The sequence below is a fragment of the Pseudorca crassidens genome, chromosome 7 (genome assembly GCF_039906515.1).
Source record: "Pseudorca crassidens isolate mPseCra1 chromosome 7, mPseCra1.hap1, whole genome shotgun sequence".
Lineage (NCBI taxonomy): Eukaryota > Metazoa > Chordata > Mammalia > Artiodactyla > Delphinidae > Pseudorca > Pseudorca crassidens.
In genome coordinates, this window is record NC_090302.1 from 87,257,639 (window position 1) to 87,280,775 (window position 23,137).

Genomic DNA, 23,137 nt, shown 5'->3' on the forward strand with positions numbered 1-23,137 from the left:
TAGGGGTGACCGTGGTGCATGCTCAAGTTTCAGACCCCTGGACTAAAGGCTGTAAGAGCAAAGTGCAATGCCTCTGCTCAGTGAGTGTCAGGTCCTCGTCACATACACTCAGAAACCCTTTGTATTTGTCCAACGATTTAGCATTTATAAAACATTTACATGTACTATATATATATATATATATATATATATTTTTTTTTTTTTTTTTTTTTTTTTTTTTTTTCAGTACGTGGGCCTCTCACTGCTGTGGCCTCTCCTGTTGTGGAGCACAGGCTCCGGACGTGCAGGTTCAGCAGCCATGGCTCACGGGCCCAGCCGCTCCGCGGCATGTGGGATCTTCCTGGACCGGGGCATGAACCCATGTCCCCGGCATCGGCAGGCGGACTCTCAACCACTGCGCCACCAGGGAAGCCCTCACAATATATTTTTTAATCCTCTCAACAACCTTGTAAAGTAGGTATTTTCTCCATTTTTCAGAGGAGAAAATTAAGGCTCAGAGAAGCTTACTAGCTTGACCAAGGGCACCCAAACTCTGCTCCCTCCAAGTTCAATCCTCTTTCCACTGTTTTATGTGAACTTGCCTTGTGCAGGAGCTCTTTCTTAGATATAAAAGCAATGGGCAGATCTCACCAGCTGCTGCCTGCTTAGCTCTGCAATTAGACCCAATATTTCTGGGGCAAGTGATCTTAAGGCAAAGTTTGGGGGCAGTTCAAAGACACTACTTGTTTTTCAAAAGGACGATAAAAAGTACACTTTAGCACTGTAAGGGAAACACTGAAGAATGTCCTAGTCCTGGGTCAAAGTTATTTCTGATATCCAGACAGAAAACAAAAGCAGAATTCACTGGTTCAAGGGCACTGAGCCTCCTCGTTGCGACTGCTCAACCCCACACCTCCCACAGCCTTCTCTAAGCCCAGATTCTCTCCAGAGAAATAAGGCTCTCCCCCAGACAGCCTGCTATGGTCTTCACGAGTCTTCATAGTTGAAAACTCATTCCTTGGAGTTCAGGAATTTATCAATTACTAAATTAGTAATTATTATTAAAATGCAAATGCCCAGAAAGGGATAGGATGATCATTATTAACTAAGAACATGTCAGAGTGGATCATAATAATAAAGCTTTATAATATAAATGCTGTCTCTTGGGGTTGCATAGTGTACAACTTTCAAAACCATACGTGGCAGCCCTGGATCAAATCTTTTTTTTTTAATCTAACAACTAGCAGTAAGCATTGTCCCTCACCCTACTGCAAGGAGTACAGCATAGACATAGGGAAGTGAAGTCCCAAACACAGATGCTGCTTTTCTTTGTGTGTGTGTGTGTGTGTGTGTGTGTGGTACGCGGGCCTCTCACTGTTGTGGCCTCTCCCGTTGTGGAGCACAGGCTCCGGACGCACAGGCTCAGCAGCCATGGCTCACGGGCCCAGCCGCTCCGCGGCATGTGGGATCTTCCCAGACGGGGGGCACGAACCCGTGTCCCCTGCATCGGCAGGCAGACTCTCAACCACTGCGCCACCAGGGAAGCCCAGATCCTGCTTTTGAAGGGAGTAGCAGAAGCAATCAGACAGCTGAGGCCTCTGGATGAGGGAGTCTGATTCTAGATATGGAGACGCTAGACCAAAGAAGAGAGTAGACCTGTTTGTGGGGTGAGTCTGCCCCTGCTTCATGCAGCCTGAAGAACCCCTGGTGAACTAAACTGAAGTGAACTAAAGCCACTTATATCCTGCACTTAACTTTGTAAACTGGGCTGCCCTAAGGAGGCTGGTACCCCAGCCTCCAGAGAGCAGACGTAGGGATGCTGACAGATGTCTCTACGGGCAGGACAGGAGCAGACTTGGCTGGTGGGCTCCACAAACACCTCCCTTATTTCTTGGGGTCACTCACCAATCTCCGCAGCAATGGCCTGTAGTTTTTCCGGTGTCCGGCTGATAAGCACGACATTGAGTCCCTGTCTTGCTAACTGAGGGTAGAGACGGGAAAACCAAAAAGGAGGTGATAAGCAGACAGGGAAGGTTTGTTACATTAAAGGTGAGTTGGGGCATCACTCAGTTGGTCACAGGGTGATGTGCATGCTTCTCCTGAGTTTAAATATGCAGAATGTGACAAAGGTTTCTGGGTTATGAGTAAAACAGCCACACTGGGCCAGGCTAAATGTGACATAACAGTAGTTTATTTGCATGTGTTTATTATGTGCCGGGAATTATTATTCTAAGTGCTTTTTTGCACAGATCCACAATCTGAATGCCCTCCTATCTAAACCACCTATGATCAGATGTGTGGTGGAATTCAGAATTTGGAGGATTTTATACTATAATTTATGTAACAGGGCCTAGAGTAGCATCCCATAATAAAAAACAATATTTCTGCAGCGACCTGGTGAGCTGCCTCCTATTCACAAGAATGTTCTTCCTGTGGTTCTCTTCACTTGGGCACAGTCATGGACCTGAGCCCTTTCTTTCTGTTTTCTGGCTCCCAACAGGACAGAAAATGGAATAGGAAACTGGAGGGTAAACGGATGCTTCCCTGAGATCAGAAGGAACTCTCTTCAGATTGGACACTGTTTCGACTCATGGGAGCTGAGCGACAGTGTGCAGAAGTGGTGTGCTTGAACATAGCATAGGAGACAGGTAAACGCAGTGTGCTGAGTTGTCATGGACAGGTCCAGACTCCTCACACCTAAAAATGCTACAGGTGAGAAAAGATAGAGCTTTGCCTGAAGACAAATGGAAAAACCCATGTTCATTTAAACAGAGACACGTAAAATAGATAGCTAGTGGGAAGCAGCCGCATAGCACAGGGAGATCAGCTCGGTGTTTTTTGACCACCTAGAGGGGTGGGATAGGGAGGGTGGGAGGGAGGGAGACGCAAGAGGGAAGAGATATGGGAATGTATGTATATGTATAGCTGATTCACTTTGTTATAAAGCAGAAACTAACACACCATTGTAAAGCAATTATACTCCAATAAAGATGTTAAAAAAAAAGACACAAAAAATTTTAAAAAATAAAATAAACAGAGACAGACAACATTTGAGTTAGTGACAAAGGTCCCAGTTAACTGAAATCCTTCTCTATGGTTTTAATTAAATGAAACTGTTATATTTTTAAATTGTGGTAAAATACACAGGACATAAAATTTACCTATAGGGAATGTCTCACAATTATGGAATGTTTCACAATGTGTGTGTCATCCTCACACAGGGCCCATGCTAATCTTCACTGTATCACTTCAGTTTTAGTGTATATGTTGCCAAAACAAGCACTATGCCAGATTTAACAAGGAGTTCTATTATAGAAAACACATAAGAAGCTGAACTGAAGACTTTACTATATGGTCTCCAATAGCCAATATTCAAACCTGTGGTATCAGAATCATTCAGGAAGACGTCAAAAATAAACACCAATTCCCACCACAACCATCCAATTAAGAATCTCTGGAGCTGAAGCCTCAGTATTTACATATTTTTCTATTTTGATTTATTAAATTATACTATTAAATGCACAAGCACATTCTCACTGTAAAAGCTGTCACTAAGCCACACCCACGGTTCCATTTCCCCACCACCGCTAGGCTCCCGCTGTCTTTAGTTTGGTATTGATCCTCCTTTCTAACTTTCTCTCTGCATCTACATGCATCTATAAGTACATACAGAAATAGAAGTTTGTTTTGTGGGATTTCTTTCTTTTCACACTTTATAAATGGCATTATAAGCTTGTCTTTTTAACTTAATGATGTGTCTTATCTCTAAGTATTGTATCTATTTCTACGTCAGTCCATGCTGAGCCACATTTTTATTGCTTCATAGTGCTCTATAGTTCACTTTTGGGTGAGCATTTAAGTTTTCCTATTACCAATATTGCTACAGTGAAAACCCTTCAATACTGCTCTTTGTATATACAAGTGAATTAATTCCTAGAGTAGATAGCCAAGGAGAAGTGGAAATGCTGTGTTAAAAGGTACATGCTTTTTAAATTTTCACAGTATTGGCAAAATATCCTCCCTTAAAACTGTACCATCAAAAATACAGTTTCTACTTCTCCACACTCTGGCCCATATATTATATTAGCAAATTTTTCAACCTAAAAGTCAAGAAATTACATCTCTCTACTGTTTTGCTTTGCAGTTTTCCAACTATCAGTGGGACTGATTTTTTTGTATGTTTATATGTGAATTACCAGCATATACCCTTTTTTATTAAATTTTTGTTGAAGTATAGTTGATTTACAACATTGTGCTAATTTCTGCTGTACAGCAAAGTGATTCAGTTATACATATATAAATTCTTTTTTATATTCTTTTCCATTATGGTTTATCATAGAATATTTTGTTTATTTGTTTTTTGTTTTTCTCTTTTTGTGACTGGTTTATTTCACTAAGCATAATGTCCTCAAGGTTCATCCACATTGTAACATGTGTCAGAATTTCCTTCCTTTTCAAGGCTGAATAATACTGCATTGTATGCATACACCACATTTTGTTTATTCATTCGTCATCAATGAACTTTTAAGTGCATCTTCTTTTTTAAATTTTCCCAGTATGTTTATTTTTTTTAATTTTTATTGGAGTATAGTTGATTTACAATGTTGTGTTGGTTTCTGCTGTACAGAAAGTGAATCAGTTATACATATACACATATCCACTATTTTTTTTAGATTCTTTTTCCATATAGGTCATTACAGAGTATTGAGTAGAGTTCCCTGTGCTACACAGTAGGTCGTTATTAGTTACCTATCTTATATATAGTAGTGTGTGTATGTCAATCCCAATCTCCCAATTTATCCCTCCCTACCCTCCTTTCTCCCCTGGTAGCCATAAGTCTGTTTTCTACATCTGTGACTCTATTTCTGTTTTGTAAATAAGTCCATTCATACCATTTTTTTTAGATTCCACATATAAGTGATATCATATGATATTTGTCTTTCTCTGTCAGACTTACTTCACTCAGTATGACAATCTCTAGGTCCATCAGTGTTGCTGCAAATGGCACTATTTCGTTCTTTTTTATGGTTGAGTAATATTCCATTGTATATATGCCCATTGACAGAGGAATGGATAAAGAAGACATGGTACATATCATAGAATATTGAATATAGTTCTCTGTACTATACAGCAGGACCTTGTTTATCCATTCTGTATATAAAAGCATACATCTGCTAACCCCAACCTCCCAATCCATCCCTCTCCTAACCCCCTCCCCCTTGGCAACCACGGCTCTGTTCTCTATGCCCCTGATTGTTTCTGTTTCATAGATAGGTTCATTGTGTCATATTTTAGATTCCACATACAAGTGATATCATATGATATTTGTCATTTTCTGACTTACTTCACTTAGTATGTTGCAACTCTAGACATACAAGTGATATGCTATGATATTTGTCGTTTTCTGACTTACTTCACTTAGTATGTTGCAACTCTAGACACATCCATGTTGCTGCAAATGGCATTATTTTGTTCTTTTTTATGGCTGTGTAGTATTCCATTGTATATATGTACCATACTTTCTTTATCCATTCATATGTTGATGGACATTCAGGTTGTTTCCATGTCTTGGCTATTGTGAATAGTGTTGCTATGAACATAGCAGTACATGTATCTTTCTGAATTATAGTTTTGTCTGGATATAACCAGAATATACCTGTTGCCCATTCTACTGTTGGGTTGTCATTTTTTTATAAGTTTGTAGGAGCTTTATTTTTACATATACTTGGTATTAATTATTTGCCTACTATATATGCAGTAATTATTTTCTCCTTTGTTTATGGTGTTCTTTCCATACATTACATAATATTAATTTTAATGTTACCAAGTTTGTGAATATTTTCCTTATTTTTTTTTAGAATTTCCTTTATGATTTTCCCTAACTTCAAGGATATAAATACATTTTCCTGTAACACTTGTAGTTTTTTAATTTTTTGTTGTTGTTGTTTATTTTTGAGAATAGTGTGAGGTTGAAATCATCTAGCATTATTTTTTTCAAAATGGGTGGCTCATTGTTTTGGCAACAATTTTCTATTTGTCCATCTTTTCCTGATGTGAAATGTTTATGCCAAATTCTCATATGTACGTGGATCTGTCTCTAATCTATCTGTTCTGTTCCACTGGCCTATTTGTTAACTTCTGTGCCAGTGCCACTTCTGATAATCTTATAATAGGCTTTGATATCTGGTGTCTCATACAGGAAGTCCCTATGATTTATTATTTTCTTTCAAAATGTTCTTGAGTTATCTTCTTAGTTTAATTTTCCAAGTAAATGATAAGATTATATTTTTTAACATTTTATATTGAAATTAGAGATATTTAAGGGAAAAGTTGCATCTTTGCATTAATCAGTTATCCGTACTATGCCATTTATTCAGATCTTATATATTCTTCTAAAACTTTTAGAAGTTTCTTCATGTAAATCTTGGACATTTCTTGTTAGTTTGCATTAGTTGGGATAACTTAAGCTGCTGTAACAAATAACTCCAAAATTTCAGTGGCTTCACGTAATGAAGTTTGGTTTTTGTCTTGTATAACAGACTCTATTCCACACAGCCCTTCAGGACCCACAGCTGAGAAAGGCATTTCCACCTTCAACACCAGGTTTCTAAGATTGCCCTAGCTGTTGATATCCAGCCAGTGCAAGGATCAGAAGAGGGTAGAGAAGATATATCCCCTCCCTCAACCACCTTGACCAAGAAATGACACACATCGTTTCTGCCTGATTTCATTGGAAAAATGTCACATAGCCCCAGCTATATGTAAGGGAATCTGGGAAGTTCCCTGGCTGGATAGCCACTTACTAGCTACAACTTTATACAATGGGAGAATAGGGATTTGGGGGGAAACTTAGCTGTTCCTGCCACCAATATCCTATGTTTATCTGTTGCCATGGTGAATTAACTTACTATGGATAACTAAATTGGGTCAATTTATATAATGGAATACTATACAATACTGAAAATGAATGAACCAGGTTCTACACACATCAGCATGGATGAATTTCAAAAGCACAATATTGATCAGTAAGAAGCAGATTACAGAAGACATATGAATCAATTTATACTAAGTTCAAAACAAGTGATGCAACCAAATGTTGTTGAGGGATACACGCATGTGTAACAACTTTTTTAAAGTAAGGAAATTATTAACACAACGTTCTTAATAGTGCTTACATCTGTGGGAGTGAGGAGGGGAAACACAAAGGCATGACATGTGCCTATATGACAAACTTCAAGGAAACTGGTGATGCCCTATTTCTTAAGTTTGGTGATAAGAGACACTGTACTCATTTTAATTTTTTTCGTAACCACACTTAGATATTATGTACACTCTTGTTTGATACATCTCTCTCTCTCTCTCTCTCTCTCTCACACACACACACACACACACACACGTGCGCGCACACACACACAACCATGACATACTACAATGAATTGAGGATACTCAAAGCCTGGTTCAGAAAGTATAGGGTTGAAGTGAAGACACACAGGAACAAAGCAGTGAATCCAAGGAAACATAAAAATAATTAAAAGCTGATGCTTTCATTTAAGGGAAGATGGAAGAGAATAAGCTTAGAGTGCAGCTGGAGTAATTTAGACTAGGGTAATTTAGACATTAGGAAGAAGAATTTCCTTCCTGAAATGGCATAAGACACCATCATATATTGACAGTAAAGGTGTGATAATATTCAAGAATAGAGCAAAGCAGTTGGTTTTTCTTGGGTTGGGCTAAGGCAAGGGATTTTAATGCAAGGGGCCACACTGTGCCATTACCTGTAACTGACAGGAGCGCTGTCTTGAGAAGCATTCTAACTGCCTTGCCTGTCACACTGGAGCTTGTAGCATCCATACCATCCCAGACGTTGGGGGTGGCACTAGAATTGCCCAGATATGGAGCAATTAAACCAGACAATCTTTAGTCATATATTTTGCTTCTAGCATTCTGTGGGCATTAATAGCCAAGAATGCATGTTTATATATATTAAAGTGACAAAAAGTAAGTTTTATAATGTTTACATATATATGTATATAAGTATTAAAATTTATAGTAATATAAGATGGGTTAAAATTGGTTCAATCATATAGAGGACCATCTGGCAATGGTATCCAGTATTTAAATGCACATACCCATTGAGCCAGCCATCTTACTGATAGGGATGTATACTTGGATATGTGTAAGTTTATCTTCAAGGGTGTGTCTTGAAACATTATTTGTAACTACAAAAACCAAAAGTAACCCTAGTGCCCATCCCTAAGAGGCCGATAAAAGAGACATAGTACATCCCTGGGATAGGATAACCCTGAAACCATTAAAAAGAATGAAGGCCATCTGTATGCCTTTGCTGTGGCAAGATCTCCATATTACATTATTTAATGGACAAAGCAAAGTTTAGAAGAGGGTTTATGGTTGTGTGAAGCAGGATCCCATCTGTGCTCATGTGGGCAAAAACTAAACATACAGGTGTGAATTCTGCTAGGAGACTATAAATTACTTTCCTTCTTCCTGGGCATGTGACTAGATGACACTCCTGGCCTTTCTTGCCCTATGTCTGGCCATAGGACTGAGTGCTGGCAGTGGGCTGCAGGACACAGACATGCTTATGACCCAGCTCCAACCTTGAAGAGTAGCGCAAAGGCTTATAAGATAGACAAGAAGCAAGACAGAAGGAACTGGACAGAGCCACCCACTAATCAGGAAAGTCTCTGGATTGTTACGCTGAAGTTACTCTGTACTATCAACATCCATGTCGACAGGTAAGTATGAATATAGCCATGGTTTTCCTTTACCTTTTCTGAAAAGAATCTCAAGACATTGTGAACACTGGTGACCTTTACAGAGAAGGGCCAGGTAAGGGCAGGGGTGAGGGAGGAGAGGTCTTTATTTCCCTTTGTATGCTTTTCTGTGCTGCTTGAGTTTTCTCATTTTATGCCTGTATTATTTTATCGTTAACAGAAATTATCTGGGCAAAGAGATGATGGCCTTTTTGCTGTTTTCTTCCTTATACTTCTTTGAATTAAAAATGTATACATAAACATCATTAGCCATCAGGGAAGTGCAAATTAAAACCCCAATGAGATATTACTACACAGCTCTCAGAATGGCTAACATAAAACACAGCAACACCAAATGCTGGTGAAGATGTGGAGAAAATGGACCACACATACAGTGCTGGTGAGAATGGTACAAACAATCTGGGGGACAGTTTAGCAGTTTCTTAAAAAACTAAACATGCAACTATCATACCAGCCAGCAATTGCACTCCTGAGCATTTATTCCAGAAAAAATAGTCTTACGTTCACACAAAACTTATATACAAATGTTTATAGAAGCTTTATAAGTATTGCCCAAAACTGGAAACAATATCCTGTAATAAACCATAATGGAAAAGAATATAAAAATGATGTATATATATATGTATAACTGAATCATTTTGCTAAACAGCAAGAAAGTAACACAACATTGTAAATCAACTATACGTCAAGAAAGAAATAATGAAAGAAAGAAGGAGGGAAGGAAGGAAGGAAGGAAGGGAGGAAGGGAGGGAGGGAGGAAAGAAGGAAGGAGGGGGTGGGGGTGTTTATAAAACGGCCACACAAGGGGTTCTTGTGGTGGTGGAAATGTTCTGTATCTTGACTGTATCTATGTTGATATCCTGAGTGTGATGTTGTAGAATAGCTTTGCAAGATTGGGTAAAGGGTACATGGGATCTCTCTGTATTCTTTCTTACAACTGCATATGAATCTATAATCATCTCAAAATTAAAAGTTTAATTTTAAAAAAGAAGCTAAAGGAAGCTAAATAAATACAGGAAAATTAGGTAACAGTGCTTTTTAAAAGAGAATTGGGGATGTGAAGTGAGTAGATGCTGTATGGGGCTGTATTGTGCTTAGCTGGGGCTGAGATGAGCTGGGAGGCCAGAGGGGCTGGTGCTGCTTGGGGTCAGCTGGGCTGCTTTTTGTACAGACCAGGGCAGCTGCACATGCTCCTAAGGACTGGGCAGAGCTGACTAGAACCCTGAATGGCTGGAACCCTGGGAGGCATTAAATATTATGTCTTTCTCTGACCTAAGCCTGTTTGGTTGTTCATAATCACTGGGTTTTCTTGTTGCCTCCAGTAATTAGAGATAGATTTTGGCTACAGATCTCCTCCCCAACAACCAGCCAGCAGATGGTGTGTTATAAGATTTAAACAAGCCTCAGACCAAATCCTACCAACAGAAACATTCGTTAGTAAGCTGGCATCTAAATAGTCATGAACCTATTCTTATAGCTCAGTGGAGTCCCAGCTTTCTGTCCCTTAGGCACTCTGTGAAGGCTCATCCCAGGCAGATATGATAACGTTCTGGGGGCAGAGTGCAGTCAAACTTCTAGCAGGGTAGGGTGAGAGAATCCCCCACTGTCAGCAGGACATGGGGCCAAATCAGTTAAAGGCCAAGAACACCACTCTGCGACGCTCACAGATTTTACATCCTTGCTCACAGGAGGGCAGAAGTACCGTACAATATCTCTAGCTAATCCACATATCTTGGAAGGCACTTCCTCAGGAAAATTATTTATAACATCTCTTAGGCTAAGGGGCAAACCCTCTAATGAAAGTCAGGTTAGCTAAAGCACAGATATTGATGAACTCTAATTTAGCATCTTTAAAAATTAACTAAAACCTGGATTTAGCCAAGGTCCTGGCAAAAACAGCACACTCAAATTGGGTAACTAGAAGAGAGTTTAATAAAAGGATGATTTACAAAGTGTGACTAACGTGTAGAGAACCCACGAGATTCTGGAGCTAATAAGGGCAGAGCTGTTGTCACCTGTGAACCTGAAAGGGTTGGGGGATGAACAGTTACCAGAACCAGAGGGTGGAGAGGGCTGCCTGACAGAGCTGCGGCCTTCAGCAGAGGGATACAGCCAGCCCACGGGGAGAGAGCAGAAAGGAACCCAACCTCACACTCCTCTCTCTCTCTCTTACCTGTTGCCAGTGTCCCCCAACCCCCACCAAACCCCACTGAAACCAGAAGCCATCTGAGGCCCTTGGTGCAGGGCAGCCTCCTAGGGCACACAGCAGGGCGAAGAAGGGCGGAGGGTGAATCCCGAGGGGCAAGTAGAAGAAACTCAACACACACCACCTCTAGGTGTGGTGCTGTATTCCATTCCTAGGTAATCTACCCAAGAGACATGGAGGGACTTCCCTGGTGGTGCAGTGGTTAAGAATCTGCCTGCCAATGCAGGGGACATGAGTTCGAGCCCTGGTCTGGGAAGATCTCACATGCCGTGGAGCAACTAAACCCGTGCACCACAACTACTGAGCCCGTGTGCCACAACTACTGAAGCCCGTGCGCCTAGAGCCCGTGGTCCCCAACAAGAGAAGCCACGGCAATGAGAAGCCTGTGCACCACAACAAAGAGTAGCCCCTGCTCGCCGCAACTACAGAAAGCCCGCACACAGCAACGAAGACCCGATGCAGCCAAAAAAAAGGAGAAATGGAAACATATGTCCATGAAAACAAGCATATAAGAATGTTCACAGCAGCATAGTATATAGCCAAAAAATGGGAACAACCCAAACATTCATCAGCTAGTAAATGAATAAACAAATTGTGGTATATCCATACGATGGAATATTATTCTGCAATAAAAATGAAAGAACCACTGACATATGCTACAACATGGGTGAACCTCAAAAATCCTGTGCTAAATGAAGGAAGTCAGGCACTAAAGACTACATATTGTGTGGCGGCATTCCTATGAAGTGTTCAGAAAAGATTAGTGGCAGCCTAGGACTAGGGATGGGAATGGGGGATTAACTGACCAGTTGTGAGTGATCTCATTACGATCTTATTAGGATGATGGAAATGTGCTAAAACTGGATGGTGACGATGGTGAAAACCTTGGTTAATTTACTAAAAATCATTGTACCATACACTTAAAACAGGTGAATTTTATGGTACATGAATTATATCTCAAGAAGCTGTTTAAAATAAAAAACTGATTCCCGTGCATATCATATTATGCATGCTGAAGTATTTTAAAGTAAATTATATTCAGTCTAACAGCTGATCTTCAGCCATAAAGTATTATAACAAGTCCCACCCCGGGCCTGGATCCTATCTAGTGAGGTTTCACTTTGTAAAAGGACAATCAATCAATATCTAGACGTATATAGAATGTAATTAAGGGTGATACTCTGCATCTGTTGTTCCTTTAAATAGTTGATTTCCTAGTATATTTTTAAATGACATAAAAAGAAATTTACTCAGACATTTTGGCTGGAACACAGTTATGGAAAAGAAATAAGCCACAGAAAATGTCTCAAAGACTTTTGTGTCAATTTTGACTGACCCTAGGTAAAGAAAGCTTCATTCAGACCAGACTGAGCAAAGGAGAAGGTGGGAAACAGGTTCTCTAAGAGAAACTCATCTTCAGCTGAGCCCATAACACACTTTCCCCTGAAAAACAACCACCACGGAAAAACTAAACCAAGAAGAGTGAACCCCAAGGTGAACTATGGACTCTGGGTGATAATGACGTGCCAGTGTATGTTCACTGTAGCAAACTTCCCACTCTGGGGTGTGTGTGCGGACAGGGGCATATGGGAACTTGCTGTACCTTCTGCAAGATTTTGTGGTCAATCTAAAACTGCTCTAAAATATAAAGTCTATCTTAAAACTTTAAAAATAAATAGAAAATTAAAAGATAAAAAAATAAGAACTGTCCCATTTTAAGGCCAGTGATATCATGAAGTCTTCTCTTTCTCTCCTGGAAAATTCCCCACCCCCACCTCCAGCCCTCATTTTCAGTCTGGGAATCTATCAAAGGATGGCTAAAGAATTAAGCACCTTCGTCTCACAATTCACTTCATCAGCCTCCAGAGGGGGAGATTGTCCATTAAATGGAAAACAATTTGCATTTTCAACACAAAGGATGCTCTCTGCCTTGTGTGCTTCCAGCCTCTCCTGAATTGTGCCATTTATCTCAAGAGCCATAGACTTTTTTTTTTTTTTGCGGTACGCAGGCCTCTCACTGCTGTGGCCTCTCCCGTTGCGGAGCACAGGCTCCGGACGCGCGGGCTCAGCGGCCATGGCTCACGGGCCCAGCCGCTCCGCGGCATGTGGGATCTTCCCAGACCGGGGCACGAACCCGTGTCCCCTGCATCGGCAGGTGGACTCTCAACCACTGCGGCACCAGGGAAGCCCAAGAGCCATAGACTTTTTAAAGGTTCCATGTGAAGTGGTCTGAGCCAGGAGGGGGGCACGGAGAACACTTGGTGGTCTGGGCCAGCATGTTCCCTTTGTCCTTTTGAGCAGGGCTCAATCTTCTTTCTAGAATGTCCAGGCTGACAGGCTCCATACGTGGGTTTTGCCACCACCCCCCTTCAGGGAATTAAGCCCCAGAAGCACGCCCTCTCCCAGAATTCCCTGCCAGGCACTGTGCTAAAAGAAGAATGACTGCTGCTGTGATGAATAGACCATTTTCCTTCTGCTGTGTGTTAGGGCCTAGGTCAAGGAAGGTGCTTGTTGCTGCTAATCTATAACAGGTGGTGGGAATGCCAGGGAAGACAGGGCTTCTTCTGTGTGGCAGTAAATAAAATAAGGGGCTTGAATTCAGGTGCCAAAGGAATGGAAATGGTGTGAAATACAGAGTGAAGCAGAGGCTTCAGAGGCATGAAGACCAGGCCCATTCTTGTCCTTCCTCCTCCAGCCCATCCCTCTCCACAATTTTTTTCACGCTGCTTCCAATAATGCTTGAAATTCCTTTAAAAGGAGGCAAAGTCACTATTGCCACTCTAAATACAAATACAGATTAGGTTAAAATGTAATATAGAATAGGCTACTGGAAAGTTGGAGTCAAAGTCCCTATTTCTACCATGAAATGCAACTAAAACATGCAACCTGGACATAATACATAAAATAAATATAAGAAGACTCCAAAGGATAGTGAGAAGATCAGCTATGGGCCTTGAGACCTGAGGAAACCGGTGGTGAGTCTCCTGGGTTTTCTTTTTGCCTCATATATCCCAGACTTATTGCTGGAGAAGCTGGATATTCAGAAACACCAACAGTGCAGACATAAAAAGTCCCAATAAAAGCCTGCTCTCTCTAACCAAAGAACCAAAAACTGGCAGCCTAGCAAGGCAGAAAACTTTAGACAATAACTGTCGTACTCCAGACAAACAACTCAAAAAAAACAATCTATGTTCCTATTGCCACCCCTGCCTCCAAAGGCTGAGTGGGGAGCTAACACTTCCACTCTGGTGAGGTTGAGTCCTAACAAGGACTCCAACCCCCTGCCAGGTTGGCATCAGAGAAGGATGAGCAGGGAGCTGGAACTTTCATCCCAGCCACCCCACCCACCATGTCAGCAGAGACCTGAACTTCCACTTCCACCTGACAGTGCCAGAGCACCCCTTCTGCTCTCTCCCCTCTTCCTTCCCCTGGGATGATGACAGAGGAAGCCTAGTGGAGATTCAGGACTTATACCATCACCACAGTGATAGTGAGACCACCTCCTCCAAGTACTGCTTGTGGGGAGCAGTAAGGATGCACTCTTGCCCCGAAAATCCAGAGTGGCTTATGAGAAGCCAGAACTCCTACACCCATCCAGCAGTAACAAGGAGGCAGCACCCCCCAAAGGAGGCCAAGTAGTAAAGCTGGGCTTCTACCTCACCTGGTAGGAAAAAGCACCCCCTCCTCCCCCTGTTGAAGCAATGTCAGTACAGACCTAAACCAAAAGATTTAAATATGATCCAGAGTCTCATAACATAAAACCAAAAATGTCCAAGATTCAATTAAAAAAAAAAAAAACTCATCACACCAAGAATAAGGAAGATCTCAATCTGAGTAAGATAAAAACAATGGACAAATGCTAACACCAAGATGACAGAGATGTTAGAATTATCTGACTAGAATTTTAAAGCAGCTATCGTAAAAATGCTTCAGAGAGCAATCACAAACATAATTAAAACAAATGAAAAATAGGACATTTCAGCAAAGAAATAGAAGATATAAAGAAAAATGAAATGGAAATTTTAGAACTGAAAAATACAGAAAGTGAAATTAAAAACTCAACGGATGGGCTCAATAGCAGAATGGAGAGACCAAGGAAAGAATCCATGAACTTAAAGATAAAAAAACAGGAATTACCCAATCTAAACAGAGAAAAAATACACTGAAAAAACATGAACAGCATCTCAGAGACCCACTAGACTATAAGAAAGGTCTTGCATTTGTGTCATTAGAGTCCCAGAAGAAGAGAAGAGGGCTAGGCAGCTAGGCAGAAAGAATATTTGAAGAAAGAATGAATGAAAAATTTCCAAATTTGTGAAAAGGTATAAACCTACAGATTCAAGAGACTGAGTGAATCTCAAACAAGATAAACCCAAAGAAACCCACACCAAGAAACATAACTAAACTCCTGAAAACTGAACACAAAGAAAAAAATCTTGAAAGCAATGAAAGAGAAACAACACCTTACCTATAGGGGAAAATGATTTGAATAACATCAGACTCATCAGAAATCATAGAGGCCAGAAGGAAGTGGCACACATTTTTCAAGTGCTGAAAGGAAAGGATTGCCAACTATAAATCCTATATTCAGCAAAATTATCCTTCAGGAATGAAGGGGAAATGGAGACAGTCTCTGATGAAGGAAAACAAAGAATGTGTCACCCGCAGAGCTACTGTAGAAGAACAACTAAAGGAACTTCTCTAAACAGACAGGAAATAACAAAAGAAAAAATCTTGGAACATCAGGGAAGAAGAAAGAACAATAGAAAGAGTAAAAATATGGGTAAGTACAACACATTTTCTTTCTCAAGAAGAGAAAGAGAAAAGCAATATATGGGAAAGAAAACACAGATTAAATATCCAATAATAATAGTGGCTAAACTTGGAGAGCTTGCTCTATGCAAAGCATTTTGCCCGTCTCATCCCGTTTAACTTTTACAAAAGCCCAGATGGAATTATCATCACCTCCAGTTTATTGATGTGGAAATTCTGCAGTGAGCATATTGGAGGCAGAGTTTGAACGGACATCTGATCCATTCCCAACCTCGAATTCTTAACCATTACAATCCATAGCATTCCAGACTCTGAACTGCTTTCCTTGAAGCAGCAATTAACAGGGAGACAAGAACAGGCTCTCTGGGAGAGAGGGAATCCTGCATGACAGAAAGGTAGGGATCCCAGAAAATTGTTTAACACAGCCTTAGAAAAGAACAAAAGGAAACAAAGAATAAGATTCTACAAGAAGAGCAAAGCAAGAATTAGTCTAGAAGAGAAACAGAGTTTAGAATTTGAAGACTCTTAGGAGACATCTTTTGTGCTCATAAAGACCTGGAAGCCCAGAAAGGATGTGTAACTTGTCCAAAATCTGCAGACAGTTAGTTTCTGGATGAGGACTGGAACTCATAGCTCCTGACTCCCAGGCCATTGCTTTTGGAAAGAGTAAGGAAATGAATTGCCAAGGGGAATCCGCACATGGGTCTCCTCTAAGAAGAAAGAAAAGTGTCTGAGTCTTAAGATATCAAGGGGGCCATAGGTATATCAGGTCAGCATGAATTTGAGGAAAGAATCTGGAAAATCATAAAGAAATAACCTGAGTTCTCCAGAGAACTGAGAGATAAAATGAAAGATGAAAGATAAGACCCTTTCCAGAAAACTGGTCTAAGGTGAAAAAACAGTTGTATAAGAGGTGATATAGTTTTAACACAAATAGCTAGAAAAACTTTCCTTCTGATTTGGGGTATGGAAGATACAAGACTTTGGAAAGGGTTTGGCACATGGTCTTTCCAACCTCAACACTCAAATATAACCACTCATCTACTGAGTGTTGGGCACTACTGATCATCAGAAAGTTGCTATATACAAATTAGGATAAGAGCAAAGATGAACTCTTTAGCTGGAATTAAAAAACAGAGTTGAAGTAGAATGTCAGTACCAAAGAAATTATCTTCAGGGCATGGAGGATGGGGGGTAGACCCAAAAGACCAGCACTCGGAGCTTTTAAGTGGTATGGTTCAGCTCTGTTAACTAAAAAGAAAACCAGAAGTATCTATCAGGTACCTCCAATATACCTTGCAATGTTCATTTCACAGAAGATGATTTGACCTCTCTCATGACACAGGCCTTTAGGAACAAGAAACCACATGAGTACTACACTATTGTTGAATGTAGTTTTCATAATTGAAGTGCTTTTCATTATGTTTTTAAGGTGTTGATTTTTAACAGCCATCCTCATAATTTCTAGGATTCTATTTCTTCTATTGTATTTTACATGGTGCTAGAGGTTAGTATAATAGGCACAAGGAAGAAAGAAAATATATAGGAATTCCAGGAAACAATACTTCATTAGTGAAAATGTCGAACTTGTAATAATACTAATAATAATGGCATACAAAACTACATAAGCTGTAAACACATTTTTAGAAAAGCGTAACTACCTACTTATCTATCTGTCTATCTATCTATCTATCTATCTATCTACAGAGAAACAAAAACCCTGGAAGGAAACACTCAAGGACACTAATCACACTCCAGTGACTCTCAGCCCTATCAGATTCTCTCTTTATATTTTTTAATGCCCATTAATCTTCTTGAAGTGAAAGTTTTATATATATATATATATATATATATATATGTATATATATATATATATATATATCTCCTACCTACACAAATGATTTTTAAATCAACATATGCCCTAGCTATAATGTAAAGGGTAAATAAAAGGAAAGTAGTTTATAATTTTTTTATTGCTTTAAGTATATAAATGCTTATGGTACAATTACCCTAGGAAATAACAGTGTCCCCATAAATTCCTAAAACAACTCCTAAGGGGAGATACTGCCACCTTTGAATATCATTGTATTTTTTTTAAAAGGTAGCCAGGCGGTGAGATTATGATTTTTAAATTTCCTTTTTTATAGAAAATAGTTTCCTTCATAAGGGAATGTCCATTGCTTTTATAATCAGAAAACTAGTGTTTGGGGTGGGAGTCATGTGACTATGATGTGTTTAATAAAAGGGGAGGAGAAAGTCTCCAGGGACACAACTTACCTCGAATGAATAAGCTTTCCCAATCCCATCTCCTGCTCCAGTGATCACTGCAAAAAGCAGAAATGGTTTTAAAGGATAGAATTAATCTTTAAACCCCTTTCTTGCTGGCTACATGTTCTTGCAGGCCTACTCTCTAGGACACAATATTCCAAAGCACTGCCCTTCTGCTCTCCAGCCCTACTCCGCTCAACTGTGAAGTTTCCAGCCTTGACTCCCTTCACTAAATGTTCAAAATGAAGCATTTTTTTCTTTTTTTGGATGGGGTCTGGGGGGAAGGGTTGGTGAGGCTATGAAAAACATGCTCCAAAATGAAACAAAGAACATTAGCCAGCGAACATTTTATTCAGACCCCAGAAGGGTTTAGACATTTCTAAGCCTTAATTCATCAAGGACAAGCAGTGTATGCTATTATCTCTCTACCCACACACCCAATTATCACTGTAAGGACATTTCAAGGTTCCTACTAAAAGTTGAGTTCTCCCCACTTCCTATCCTCACTCTCACAGGACAGCAGCAATCAAAGCCCATTGAAGATAGAGAACTTAACAAAGAGGAAAATACAGAAATGCAAAAAGAGGATGCAGTGACATGAAGGAACCTAAAGAACTTGTGCTCACTGGATCTATTGATTAATAGATAACAATGAGATGGGCCTTCTAGTCCTTTTATAGCCAACAGCACATACATATTTAATGACTGAGCTCTAGGGTAAACTTCATTCGTGTGAATGCCACAATTTCAAAACACAGTACAATTCAGTATATACATATCTGCAGTTTACCTTTGCACCAACAATCGGAGGATATGCTTTCCAAAAGTGTGTACAAAAGCTATGTATACATTTAGTTTACTTGAGAGGGAGAGCAGACCAAGCTAAAAAACTTCAGGCAGTGCTTCAGGCAGAAGCAGCCTCATTGTAATAATTACCAGTGATTTTACTTGTTTATTTGGGTACTTTTAAGTGACTCCACATTTATGACTTGTTTTACTCTGTAGAGGTACTTTGCTCAGGGTTGTTGTCTTCTGCCTCACCTTCCCCTCCATCACAGGCATCCTCAAATTCACCCAGTACAAGGCCTGAACTACAGTCAAGATAACGTCAATAAGTGGCTGGTACCTACTGAGCGTTTACTTTCTGCCGTGCATTATATTTTTGGGTTTTGTTTTTAGTCACTTGGACCTTATTATTTACAAGTTAAATTACACAGCATGAGATGGACTGGAGGGAGAAGAGGGGAGGAAGCTGGCTCCTGAGGTTCCTGGCCACCTCCACCCCCTCCTCGGTGCGTAGCAAAGTCTTCAGTGCTGCCTCTGCCCCAGTGTCCAGGTCAGGCCTCGGAACACAGCTTCCAAGCCAGAAATGAGGTTCTGGCTCTGACACCCCAGAGCACCAGGGCTCCCACTAGCAGCTTCTTCATGGCGGGTGGTGGGAATGTGAAGGCATCAGTTTGTCTAGGTGAGGGTGACAGATGAGGCTGCTGGAATTCAGGGAGAAAGTGGAATAGGCATTGTAGGTCCAATAAAGCTCTTCCGTGTCCGGCTTACAGAAATGCAGAAAGACCATGTGGATGGGCAACCCCACAGCCACATCTCATCTGATATTCAAAACAAGCCTATAATTCAGGGAACATCATTTTCCTTAGTTTATATTTGAGGAAGCTAAGGGAGAGAAAGTTCTTAACCCAATCAAGGCCACACTGCTAAAAGTGATGACTACAGGATTTGAACCCAGGCTCTGACTTTAGGGTCACAAATCTATAAAGAATATCAGTGATGGGACTTCCCTGGTGGTGCAGTGGTTAAGAATCCACCTGCCAATGCGGGGCACGGGTTCGAGCCCTGGTCCGGGAAGATCCCACATGCCGCGGAGCAACTGAGCCCGTGCACCACAACTACTGAGCCTGCGCTCTAGAGCCCACGAGCCACAACTACTGAGCCCACGTGCTGCAACAACTGAGGCCCGCATGCCTAGAGCCCGTGCTCCGCAATAAGAGAAGTCACCACAATGAGAAGCCCGCGCACCGCAATGAAAGAGTAGCCCCCACTCGCAGCAACTAGAGAAAGCCTGCACGCAGCAAGGAAGACCCAGCATAGCCAAAAAAATAAAAAGAATACCAGTGACAAAATTAGGAAATCAACCACATATGACCGCACATGCACTTCTTTTAGAACGTGTGTCCTCAGAAGGGCTTTGCCGTACACTGATGGGCAGAGTACTAAGCCCCTCAGAGCACAGGCATTTGGATCTGTGTGATGCAGAGTATTTGGATCCAGAACATTCAAGTTCAAACTGCTTATCAAGTTCACTGGAGACATCATACTGCCCTGAGAGGGAGTGCTCACACACACATATCCTCTCTCTCTCTCTCTCTCTCTCTCTCTTTCCCCAGATTAACAAGTAACAGTTAAAAACGCATTTTATTCATTTTTTTAGCTTTGGAAAATAAGGATACAGGATGCCTAGTTAAACTTGAATTTCAGGTAAACAACAAATAATTTTTTCGTATAAGAATGTCGCACATAATATTGGGGGTGTCATATACTGAAAAATGATTCTTTATTTATCTGAAATTCAAATATAACTGAGTATCCTGTATTTTACCTGGCAGCCCTATAAGGCTGTTTACAATCTTTCCTATTTAGCCTGGCATTGTATTTCTAAAGCCACACAAATTCTTATTTTTTTTTAAATCATTGGATTTCTTCGTGCCCAACCGTAGTGTAAAACCTGACAGTTGGGTTTTTGGTTTTGTTTTTTTCTTTTTTGTAATGCAAGTGCCCGACTTTGATTGCCAATGAGGCATCAACTTCAAAGAGGCATCAACTTTAAAGATGGTGATTTCTAATAAAAGCTATGCTGGCCACACGATCATGTAAAGAGCCAGGCCATCTCCCCCAAATGAGGTTCCTTTGTTTTAAAAATCTTGATTGATTTCAATAACTGACCATTTGGACCACTTGTTTTTTCTCTTCCTGTGCTTTAAATTCCTGCTTTTATGTTTTAAATTCACCATTAAAGAGTGAGCGTGTGAAACCCTAGGCCCCCACCCCAGAATAAAATAAAAGCAGAACTCCAGGCCCATTCACTCTCTCTCTCTCTCTTTGCGCCCATGACCTTGCTATGTGGCACCAGGTGTCCTACATAATTTCCAGGTCCTGAAAGTAATAAACCTTTATTTTTTTTTTAAAGTGTCCTGATGGTTATTGCTGAAAACCACCTTGCAATCACAGTAAGAACCACAAGGGCCAGCCCGACCACAGTATTGGTTATTGATAGACTGACACCAGCACATAACACCAACTTTGAAATGCAAACTTAGCATTTCGTTCAAGGAGATGCCGAAACCATAGCCTCATGTCCTTCACCTTAAACTCAGTATGGAGCTGAAATTCTGCATGGCAGTTCCAGGAGCTAAATCCCACTGGGAGGCAGCAATTAATCAGTCTACTTGGGACACAAACCAGACCCAGATTCCATATAGAACCATTTTAAAAACATGTCTCCACAGAGATCTTTATTGCCTTGATTTTGTATTACCCTCACTTCTTGAAAGGACTCAGAGAAATTTTTTTTTAATAAAATGAATTTAAATTATTGGACTTCAGAATGTTGAAACACCCTTTAAGAAAATGGAAGCACCCTGGGCTTTTGAAAATCTGAAGAGGAGGATACATAATTTTCTGCAGCATCTATTACTTGTATCATCAGAAACTCCAAAAATAAGAAAACCCAACTAGTGAGAACGAGAGGAGAAGCACACAGGCAAGGACTGAGTCACATTGTTCCCTAATTATCCTCCTGATGCCCCACATCTCATTTCTCAGACAATCCTAATTTCATTCGTGCTTTCCAGCCTCCCACATTAAAATAACCCAAAGGAATTACATCTTTGCTCTCAAAAGGAAAAGATGCAATATATCTTTTGAGACCTCAGTGATAATAAGCAAGAACAACAAAAAAAACAAGAGATGGAAAACTTTCTTTACCTGCCCACTGTCCCATGGACTTCAAGAAAGACCTTGGCGAAACTTTCCAGAAGTGCAGGAAAATACATTTGGAGAATCTCACGCATTTCACCAGGTGGACCAGGCACACCAGCAGCCCTACAAACATGAAGAACTGTGCCAGAACCTCCCCCATGATGGCACTGCAGCAGATGCTGTTTGGGACCTGGTTGGGGCCCTCACAGCCTCCAGGCGCGAGCGTGACTCCTCCGGAGGAGTGTCAGTCAGTCCCCTTCTGGAGTCACTGGGCACATTCCAACGCGTCACTGTGTCGAGGCTTTCAGATTGGAGTAACTTCTTTACACAATCCTCTGATTCACAGGCTTCGGAATAAAATATTGTTTCTAATATCTTTACAGCACTGTTGGGCTTTTGTGACACAGGGAAGTTGGTGAAGAAGTGGACATAAAGAAAGATAAAGGCTGGACAAAGAAAAATGGCAGCCCAGTATTCCCTCCCTGAATTTGGAAGCTAAAAAAGATACTTAAAAGTATGCAAAATCCGATAAGTCATTCATTCACTTATTCAGCAAATATTTATCGACTGCCTACAGGTGGCATCACTCTTTGAGGCGCTGGGAATATATAATAGTAAACACGGCCAGGCACTGCCATGGGGGAGCTGAGATTCACAGTCAATGTGCGAATAAATAAGATAATGTCAGATATCAGTGCAGTGAAAAAGTGCTACGGAGTGACTTGTTAGAGTGACTAGTGAGCACAGGAAGAAATTCTGTGAAGAGGTGGTATTTTGAACTGAAATTTGAAGGAAAAGGAGACAGCCCTGCAAAGATAGGTTCCCCCCTCCAGGCTGAGGGAACAGCTAGTGCAAGTGACCTGAAATGAGAAAGATACATGTATTTGAGGAAAAAACAGCACTACATAGAGGAACTGGTCGGTAGAGAACAAAGGAAGGAAAGAATAAAGTAAGGTGAAGGCATGGGGAGGAGCCAGATACTCCTGGTGAGGAGTTTGGACTTTATGAACAACAGGAAACCACTGAAGAGACTCAGACAATGGTGTTATCTAATCCGAGTCACTCTGGATGCTGAGAGAAGATGACCTTTTGGAGGTGGGGATGGGGAGTGGTCGTGACACTGAAG

The 23,137-nt window shown here is 40.8% G+C and overlaps 1 protein-coding gene and 1 non-coding gene across 2 annotated transcripts in view; both read right to left on the reverse strand.

The window, feature by feature from the left end:
• The window catches only part of HSD17B3 (hydroxysteroid 17-beta dehydrogenase 3), a 37,865-nt gene extending 15,694 nt beyond the window's left edge, over positions 1–22,171 (reverse strand). Inside the window, exons 1-3 of the mRNA XM_067742444.1 lie at positions 22,018–22,171; positions 18,031–18,077; positions 1,885–1,960 (exon numbers count right to left, since the gene is read on the reverse strand). Coding sequence (XP_067598545.1) covers positions 1,885–1,960; positions 18,031–18,077; positions 22,018–22,171 — 277 coding nt within the window. The remainder of the gene's footprint in view (positions 1–1,884; positions 1,961–18,030; positions 18,078–22,017) is intronic.
• Positions 3,157–3,258, reverse strand: LOC137228508 (U6 spliceosomal RNA). Its single transcript, XR_010945295.1, has one exon. It is a non-coding gene; the product is annotated as a U6 spliceosomal RNA (small nuclear RNA).
• Positions 22,172–23,137: the final 966 nt, after the last annotated feature.